The sequence below is a fragment of the Propithecus coquereli genome, unplaced genomic scaffold (assembly GCF_000956105.1).
Source record: "Propithecus coquereli isolate 6110/MARCELLA unplaced genomic scaffold, Pcoq_1.0 Scaffold440, whole genome shotgun sequence".
Lineage (NCBI taxonomy): Eukaryota > Metazoa > Chordata > Mammalia > Primates > Indriidae > Propithecus > Propithecus coquereli.
Genome location: NW_012150175.1, coordinates 443,369 through 452,931, shown reverse-complemented (window position 1 = coordinate 452,931; position 9,563 = coordinate 443,369). Strand labels below are relative to the sequence as shown.

Below are 9,563 nucleotides of genomic sequence, written 5' to 3'. Positions count from 1 at the left end.
GCACCTGTAGTCCCAGCTACTCAGGAGGCTGAGACAGGAGGATCATTGAGCCCAGGAGTTGGAGGCTGCAGTGAGCTATGATGACACCACTGCACTCTAGCCTGGGTAACAGAGTAAGACCCTGTCTCAAAAAAAAAAAGAAAAAAAAAGCATTAAATGCATTGAAATTTTGTCTTGATTATTGAATTTTTTGGCATTCCTGTGAGTTTGCATCTGAGGTAAGTGCCTCATTAGCCTCGCCATAATCCCAGGGTGAGCTAGGCATTCCACAATAATGTTTTGTTTGGGTAAAGTGGTAGGTGGGCTCTAGATCTCTCTCACAGTTTGTATACTGACCTCAAAGGGCAGACTAATGCAGACTTACAGAAAGGACAGCATGAGTCTCCCTGGATGTGAAGGTCCTCCAGGGATTGGATACTCTGTCAATAGGCTATAAGAACTTGCAGAAATGAGGGTCTTTCATCTGAGCCCACCAGGGGACAGGCTGTCCAGTGCATATTGAACATCCCGCTGGGACCTCTGCTTTCCTACTCCCATCCCCACCTGTGAAAGAAGGTCCAGAACCTGCATGCCACAGGGACAGGAAAAGGAGGAGCTTTCAGGGTTCCCGGGGGACTGGTCTAATATTAGTGGTGTTTTTCTCATCTGGCCCTTGTGGCGTCTCTGTGGGGTAGGTGTTTCACAGACAAAGCAGCTCGGGCTGCCCCTGGGCAGGAGAGGATGCCTAGCTGCCATCCTAGCTCTGTGTGTGTGTCATCCCATCTTCCCCCATCCACCCTTCATTCCGTGCCCTCTCCTGTGCCAGCTCTGGGCACACACTCAGGAATGCCTGGGACACCTTTCTGCTGCCTGGGCTGTACACTCACACACCCCAGGGGTAGCTTGATGTCACTCTATTGCCCTGCCCTGGTTGAACACAATGTCCTTTCTCCCCCTTGCCACCACCCTGCCTCTTGCCCCCAGCTATATTTAGGACTTTCTGCGGTCTTTACCTCTAAAGTATTCAACCTTTTCTCAGGGTCTGAACAGGGGGCATGCCAGAATCTTCAGAAACTCATGGTAGGAGCAAGCTTTTCTCTAGGTACTTCTTGTTTCCGTCCTCTCCCCTCTTCCCACCTACTCAGGTTGTAGGTAAAAAGGCCAGGCTGCAACATCACAGGGGGCCGGGACTGGAGGAGGGTGGCTTACCATGCATTCCAAGAAAAAATTCCATACTTGCTAAAGCCTACTGTCCTCTAGCTGTGAGTAGTTATTAATCAATCTTTCATCAATGGGTCCTGGCCTTTTTACTCCTAACAACCTCTAATTATTTTCACCCTTCATGAAGCCCACACTTCTAAGGTTTTAGCTGCCCTCCAAATAAAACCGTGTTAAGTAAGGATTACTTTCCTAGTTTTTAAGTAGTCAAAGATTCATCTAACACTTCTGATCAGCATGAAATAACCAGCTGCTATACCAAAAGCAAAGAAACTTGATGCTTCATTTATCCTGTAAAATTCTATACATGATTTTAAATTACGACAATAGCTTTAGGTCCCCCATTATAACAGAAAAGCCTTTAGAGATCATGTTGTTCAGCCCCCTCATTTTTCAGACAAGAGAACTTGCTCAGAGATAATAAGTAAATGATACACGATTACACAACAAAACTTCTTTGGGCCACAACACGTTGTTTTTTCTGTGGGAGCATTTAGAATTTCCAGGGAGCTGGGCTGCAGACCGGTGAAGCTTTAGTGCCCAGACCCCACAGCCTTGCTGCTTTCTCCCATCCCAGCTCAAGGACTGAACGCCATTCTCCTCCCTGCTGGGGTGGATTTTTTTCCCAAAACCAAAGGAGGCACTTTCCTTTCTTAATCTGACATTTTTGCATTTTGCCGTTACTGACCTGCTTTTCTAAATCTGGATCCCCAGTCTACCCTGAGTGCCATGGATTTGGAAGCTACTTCACTGGGGGAGAAGGGTGGGAACTCCAACTTTCTGGGTGTGTGCAAGGGATTTCCCCGGCTAACACACCCCGCTTCTCAGGTGACCCGGCGCTTCGGGATCCCAGGGCTGAAGAAAACGATGGACTGGTTTGGCTACTACGGAGGCCCCTGCCGGTCCCCACTGCAGGAGCTGAGGCCCACGGAGGAGGAGGCACTGCGCGTGGATTTCACCAGCAATGGCTGGCTCTGAGGGCAAGCAGGGTCTATGCGGGCCTGGGCCCATCTCAGCCTCCCGCCTTGCACCTGCAGCCTAAAGAGGAGCGCGAGGGATTGGGGTAGAGGCTCCCTACTTCCCCCCTCCAGGTAGCCTTCTACGAGGCAAGCCCATGCACAGCTCCTGTTCTCACAGCCCCATGACTGCTCACTTTGTATCCTAAACTCTGTTTGTAGCCCCAGTCTTCCCAGTCTTTACCCTGGGAAGGAGCAATTTCTTACCTGCTTTTCCACTGTGGATGCTCTCCTATGCCCCGAGGCACATGAAGCAGGAGCCAGAGGGGAAGGGCAGAGGTGCAAGTGGCACAGTAAGGGACTTTGTTTTACTGAGGGGTGATTACTTAGACCTGGGGCTACAAACCTGAGTCTAGCACAATGCAGCTGGAAGCCAGGGCTGTGCCTAAGAACTCAAGTTCTGACTCCTTCCAGGGAAAGCAACAGGTTAGGAAATCTGATGAGGAAAGTGTCAATGGTCTTTGAAAGCTGCCCCCCCCCCACCAGCTGCATTCCAGCCACAGTGCCCTTTCTGAATCTACTTTCATTCATCCCGTATTGGTATCTATAGGCTTGATTCTAACCGTGAGTACATAGACAGCCCAGTGGCTTGTCAGATTGGTAAATAATGACACCTGGTGGCTAAATGTTACATTCTCAACTATTCTGGCCAACCCAGGTCTGAAACACTAGCGAAGGGGACTTGGCCTGAGACGAAGCTACCCTCTTGCCTGTAGGCACTCAGCTTTTATATCTTTTATTATTAGATATAAACACTTTTCCTTCTATACCATAGGCCTGTGTAAAAAATAAATAAGTAAATAAAATAATCATCACTTTGTTACTACAATAAAGTTTAATAAGTAAAACTAGTGTGGCTATGTACAGATGGACACTCCACTGCTATGCAGATCTTAGGTTTCCTGGCCAGATGTCAAGAACCTTCCTAGAGGCAATTGAGCTCTCATGGTCTGCCTTTTCCCAGCTCTGAGAGAGGCCCTAACAATACTCAGCAAATAGGTATTAGATTAGTGCGGCCTGGGGAAAGGGTAAGAAGCAAAAGAGAGCAATTGAGGTATTTATTAGCCAGGCATGGTGGCGCATGCATAGTCCCAGCTACTTACTTGGGAGCCTGAGGCAGGAGGATCACTCAAGCCCAGGAGTTTGAGGTTGCTGTGAGCTATGATGATGCCACTGCACTCTAGCCCGGTGACAGAGCGAGACCTTGTCTTTCTCTCTCTCTCACACACACATACACACAAAGAGTTATTTAGAAACACTTGGCACTTTAATCAAACCAAAATGTTTAACCCTTTTCAGTGGTAATATCTGACTAATGGCAGAAAAACTGAGATATATTTTTTTCAAATTACTCATTATAAAGAAAGTGTAAGGTCAGAGAGGTAAATAGATCCTTGTTTGGGGCAGAGGCCAGTGGAGAGAATATAAAAGATCTCAATCTTCAACCAGAACCAGGCATCTGGATGGCACGAACTTGGGGCTTTGCCCCTGTGTCCTCTCATAGGCAACTCTCAGAGGAGCTGGACTCAGAGGAGAATCAGGTTTAGGGCTGAGGGGAAAAGTTAGGGCCAGGGAGGCAGGCTAGTGTACTGGTTAAGAGCTCAGTTTCTTGGCTTAAACAGGTCTGGATTTAAGTTCTGAGATCTGCCCCTTAGAGCCTACGGGACCTTGAGGGAACTACTTAACTTCCCTGGGCCTCATCTGTAACACAGGGCTGGAAACAGCACCTTCCTCCCAGGGCTCTGGTGAGGACTGAATAAGATCATGTGTATAAAAGGTGAGTGTTCCACTGCTCTATTCAGTGCGAAGAAAGGGAAACCCAGGCAGGAGCTGACTTTCCATAGGTAACCCATGACATCTGGCAATAACAGGTCTCAGAGCGAGAAGAGCCCAGTGCAATGGGAGTTGGAATTAGAAAGATGGGATACAAATCCCACCCAGCTCTAGGGCCCTTACTAGTTTGGGCAACCTGAGCTTCTCTGATACAAAAAAGTTCATACCTCCTACTCTGCAGGGGTTTTGAAAATTAGATGATATTTTGTAGTAGTGTGCAGTGTCAGTTCCAAACCCCTGATTCCTGATTTACTTTTAGAAGCAGCGAATGGGTTGATATTCATGAGGATGCAGGGCCAGAAAGTCAGGAAAACTAGGCATAGGCAGTTCTGCTGATTTGTTTATTCTTCATAAACACTTGTTTCTACAGTACAATTCAGAGAATAAATAGAGGCACATGGCTATGATTTCCACCACAATCCGCTGTTGAGGAGACATCAAGTGTGAGGACGGGTGCCTGGGGGGGCATGTTTGGGTCACAGGGTAACAGGGGGCCTCTGTGATGAACTATGCAGGGATCCTATCAGTCAAGGTCTCATCCCAGGCCTGACAGCCAAGGCTAGACAAGTTACAGTGAACCAAATGCAAATAGCCAAATGCTCTTTTGGTTCCCCGCAGTCCTAGGGAGGGTCCAATTCTACCATAACCCCAGGTGAGTCTGATCTGCTGGTCCACTGAGAAGGAACTGTGTCAGCCCAGGCCACCTTTATAGATTCAGTTCACTCGATGGTAGGGCCTGAAGTGGCCCAAATATTCTGCCCTTTGCCCTGGAGTAAGTCTGAATACAAGTTATAAGATTGATGTTTACATCACCTTCTTTCTTGCCTAGCCCATAAAGGGATCCTGTCCCATATCTAAGGAAGGAGAGAGGCACAAACAGGGATTATCTGCTATAACTCAGTGAAGGAAGACAGCTTGTAAAGTCAAGGGAGAAGGAAATAGCACTTTTACTAAATTCTTCCCAGGGGCAGTAAGAAGAGACAAATGACAAAGTGGAAGCCTAGAGCCATGATTCCAAGCAGCAGTGAAAGAGGGGCACAGACAAGCTCTGGCCTTGACTTTCACAGGGCTGCTATACCGTCTAAGCCACCCTTATATTTTTCCTGATTTCTCCAGGGTAGCACAAGCGCTGGCCCTAAGTTGGGGCTAGGATCACCTGCCCCAAATGTAGGCAGAATGAAGACTCTGTATCACGTGGCAGAAAAGCAAGTATAACAGAAGGCCACAGCAGACTCCGCCTATCCCAAGGAAGCAGAAGGCTACAGAAGACACTGCGTAACCCAAGGTCTTAGGAACAGAGAGTATCAACAAGTAAGAAAAGGCAGCTCATCTGTCCTCTAGCACACAGGGTCAGGGAAAGACAGAAGTGCTAACAACTGCTGCAGGGTCCATGGGCCAGAATCCTCAGCACTTTTCCATGATCAAATCCCCGATCGGCAGGTGGTAGAGCGCATCACAGGCTTCTGCTCCACGGTCACTGTCATCTCATCTCAGATCTGGTTCATTTGTTTACCTCGAGTGAACAACAGGAGCATCGGCTTTACTCAATACTTGTCAGCTGGCGCCCAGTGCCCTGTCAGGCAGTGAGATTTCTGGCTGACTTGGAGGCACTCTGGGCCCGCTGGACAACCGCAGAGCACTTCTCACGCCGCAGCAGCTTGTTGTTCTCAAAAAGACCTTCATTGCGAGGTATTCCATGAGAGCCGTCAGGGAAAGTCAGCAGGCCTTTGAGGACAGAGAAAATACAGGAGTGACAATGGCATTCAACATCTCAGAGATCAGCTTGATAAGCAAAGGCCAAGAAAAACCCACAGCTCTGTTCGGGAGGACTCTATTCGTGAGTTCACTGGATAGGCATTAGGGCAAGATCACTATCGATTGCCGGACATCCACAGAAGAATTAAAACTAAAAAGGTATATTTCCACCTATATTGTGCTCACCTAAGTCACCCATTCTGCTGGGCTGCAACTTACCAAAACCATCTACTCTGCCATTTTTAAATTCCCCCTCAAAGGTCATGTTGTCATGTCGAATGAAGATTCCAACGCCATTAAACTTGCCCTGGGCAAACTCCCCCTCATACCTGCAGAAACACCAAGAAGTTAGGCTTTAGTGGGAAGTTAATTGTTCAGGTTAACTGAGTCAAGCAGCTGCCAATATGTGTTATTTACTAATATCCAGAAGCAAAGCTGATTCTGCTTGTCTCATAGCTCCACCCACCCATTCCCAACCAGCAGAGAAGGGTCAGAGAGTATGTATGATATGAGGCCCTCATCTCAAGGAAAGAAGATAGAAAGTGAATGGAGGTAGGGTGGAAGGTCATTTGCCTCCTTGACATTTCAAATTTTAGATCTATTTTAAAAATAACCAATAAAAGAACTGCTTACTCCTTGCCTGTGTTCCGTAGGGCCTGGGACAAGCTCAGGGTTGACCATTTATTTACCAATGCCCTGCTTTTATATCAGAGCCTCCCCCATTTAAAGCTGAGAAAAGAATGACCTAATACCCACCTTGAGCCATCTGAGAAGGTCAGTACCCCAAAGCCATTAAAGAGTCCATTCTCAAAATGACCCAGGTAGGTGCCACCATCTGCAAACATCAGTTGACCAAAACCATGTCTGCGCCCTGAGCAAAGAGGAGGACAGGTGTCAGGTAGGAATGGGGCAGCTTCAGGGTCCCTTCTCACTCATCTAGCATCCCTTACCTTCCGTCACCCTATCCACAAAGCAGAGAAGAGAAGCAGCTCCCAGGGCCTTCCCATCTTATGTCACAACCATCCAATTTGAAGCAGGTCACTCCAAGTATGAATGGTAAGAGAGCACTTAAAAATAACAACAGCTAATGTCTATAGTACCTTTACTATATGCCAGCCATTCCTCTAAGCATTTTGTATTTATTATCTTATTTCATCCTCATAACTTTATGAGGTAGGTACGATAGTATTTTTTGGGGTTTTTTTTGGTTTTTTTTTTGAGACAGAGTCTCGCTCTGTTGCCCGGGCTAGAGTGCTGTGGCGTTAGCCTAGCTTAAAGCAACCCCAAACTCTTGGGCTCAAGCGATCCTCCTGCCTCAGCCTCCTGAGTAGCTGGGACTACAGGTGTGTGCCACCATGCCAGGCTAATTTTTCTATTTTTAGTAGAGATGGGGTCTCATTCTTGCTCAGGCTGGTCTTGAACCCCTGAGCTCGAGCAATCCTCCTGCCTCGGCCTCCCAGAGTGCTAGGATTACAGGTGTGAGCCACTGCGCCCAGCCACAGTACTATTTTTATTTCCATTTTACAGATGGGGAAATTGAGGCAAGGAGAAGCTAAATAACTTAAGATCACTGAGCCCTAAGTGGTAGAGCAAGAATGCAAATGCAGCAAGCAGCCTAACTCAGAGCCCTCGACATTTACCTATGTTGCTTGAGAAAAAATAAAAGTACCCATTGGCACCGTGAAGTTACTAACAGCCTGACCAGCAACATTAGTTTGAGCTTTGTTACGTCAATAGGGTTGTGCTTACTCACTGAACTGACCAGAAGACAGAACGAGAGGCTGGGGGAGCAATCATGCCCTTCAAACAGAGTGTGAGGGGTTCTTTTGGTGGATAGAGACTGCCCAGCAGGAAGTCTCTCCTCTCACAGCCCATATTAAAAGGGGCAGCAGGTATTTGGGAGGCAGGAGGAAAGGCCTGGGATTGAAGGAAACAAGGTCACATCACACCTGTACAATTTCTCAAAGCTCAAGAATTTATCAGGGGCAGGGATCTAGTGTGAAAAGAATGAGGCACGTGTCTGGTAATAGCATGAACCGCCCTTCACCTAGGTAAGCGTGAAGACTCCAGTTTCCTTAGAGCAGTTCTTGGCTTGCTAAGACTGGACCCATGAGACTTTAAAGTCGCTAGACTGTGTTTCCAAACTGAACAACATTAAATTGTTTCCTGGATAGTCTCACGCTACAAAGAATTTTACTATTCCCATGAACAGATACTTCCAAACATAACGAGCTGTCACGGGAAATTCAAGGCAATGAATGTCATTTGCTCTTGAGTGTCTGCCCTAATTTGCAGATCTTCTATAACTCCTTATGATTCACTGGAAACCAAGTCACTGCAATGAATTCTGTGCTCTCTAATTTACAGGCACTTAATTCATTTTACTCTGCTGGGTACATTAACATTTACTTAAAACATTCCTAAATAATACCACTAAAAGATGAAAGGATGTTAAAACACTGCAAATTTAGAAATGGAAAGATATAACTCATTCCTGGAGGTTAGAATAACAAAAGCAGTTTCTAATGCCTTTATTTAATCCTAAAATAGAATAAAGGAAAGGCACTATCTGGAATTAAATCCTGGAGTTGGAAATGAAGATCCGTAAAGTTGGCTATATATTCTGATGTATTTGTCCTGCAGCAAATGAAGTGCTCATCACTGGATATCCTCCGGGGCTCCTTCTCACCCTCCTTCCACTCGCCACGGTATTCCTCCCCACTGGAGTATGTGAAGGAACCTTTTGTCAGGGTCATGGTGACAGCTCACAGAAGAAAGGGATGAAAACTGCAGGAAATAAGCAAAGGAGAACCAGTGTCATGGGATGGCTGGAGGAAAGACTGCAAAGCAATTTTGTAGATACATTCGAGAGGCTACCAGCCTGGCAAGTACATGCTACCTTGAGTACATTTTACAAAAATATCCACCTTTCCAACCATCACCACCACCACCACCACCACCACCATCATCTCCACCTCTGCCCAAGCACTCTTATCCTCCCATTTGTCTTAAAAGTTTCCAGTTAGTTCCTGTTTTCTATGATCTGGGATGGAAATGGAGGATGAATCTACAGTTGATGTATAAAATACGGTCTCTTCCCTTGATGAGTTTACAATCTAGTTAATAAGACTGACAAGTTAGGCCGGGCGCGGTGGCTCATGCCTGTAATCCTAGCACTCTGGGAGGCCGAGGCGGGCGGATTGTTTGAGCTCAGGAGTTCGAAACCAGCCTGAGCAAGAGCGAGACCCCGTCTCTACTAAAAATAGAAAGAAATTAATTGGACAACTAAAAATATATAGAAAAAATTAGCCGGGCATGGTGGCGCATGCCTGTAGTCCCAGCTACTCGGGAGGCTGAGGCAGGAGGATCGCTTGAGCCCAGGAGTTTGAGGTTGCTGTGAGCTAGGCTGATGCCACGGCACTCTAGCCCAGGCAACAGAGCCAGACTCTGTCTCAAAAAAAAAAAAAAAAAGACTGACAAGTTGAAACACTGAATTACAGCAAAGATAATGTGATTAAGGGCCAACTTGTATGGCAGAAATTAAAGACACAGGATGGGCAGAATTTAAAACCGACAGTGGAGAAAGCAAAGGGCAAGCCAGACTGAGAACACATGGGGATGACAGCACAAAGGGCAACATAAACATGGATGCTCAATGAGAAAATAGGAAACTTGGCCTTACTACAGCTGAGGGTTTATTTAGGAAGTAACAGGAAATAAATTTGTGTAGGTACATTCACCCAAAATCTTTTTTTTTCTTTT

The 9,563-nt window shown here is 46.6% G+C and overlaps 2 protein-coding genes across 2 annotated transcripts in view; one reads left to right on the top strand and one right to left on the bottom strand.

The window, feature by feature from the left end:
* HOGA1 (4-hydroxy-2-oxoglutarate aldolase 1) overlaps positions 1-2,989 on the top strand; it is a 24,991-nt gene extending 22,002 nt beyond the window's left edge. Inside the window, exon 7 of the mRNA XM_012654521.1 lies at positions 2,026-2,989. Coding sequence (XP_012509975.1) covers positions 2,026-2,175 — 150 coding nt within the window. The 3' untranslated portion in view covers positions 2,176-2,989. The remainder of the gene's footprint in view (positions 1-2,025) is intronic.
* Positions 2,990-4,801: 1,812 nt separating this feature from the next.
* Positions 4,802-8,590, bottom strand: MORN4 (MORN repeat containing 4). The gene is made up of 4 exons (XM_012654522.1): positions 8,491-8,590; positions 6,558-6,672; positions 6,021-6,130; positions 4,802-5,771 (listed from the first exon to the last, which is right to left on the bottom strand). The coding sequence occupies exons 1-4, from the start codon at positions 8,555-8,557 to the stop codon at positions 5,623-5,625; spliced, it is 441 nt and encodes a 146-aa protein (XP_012509976.1). The 5' UTR covers positions 8,558-8,590; the 3' UTR covers positions 4,802-5,622.
* Between the last annotated feature and the right edge of the window lie 973 nt (positions 8,591-9,563).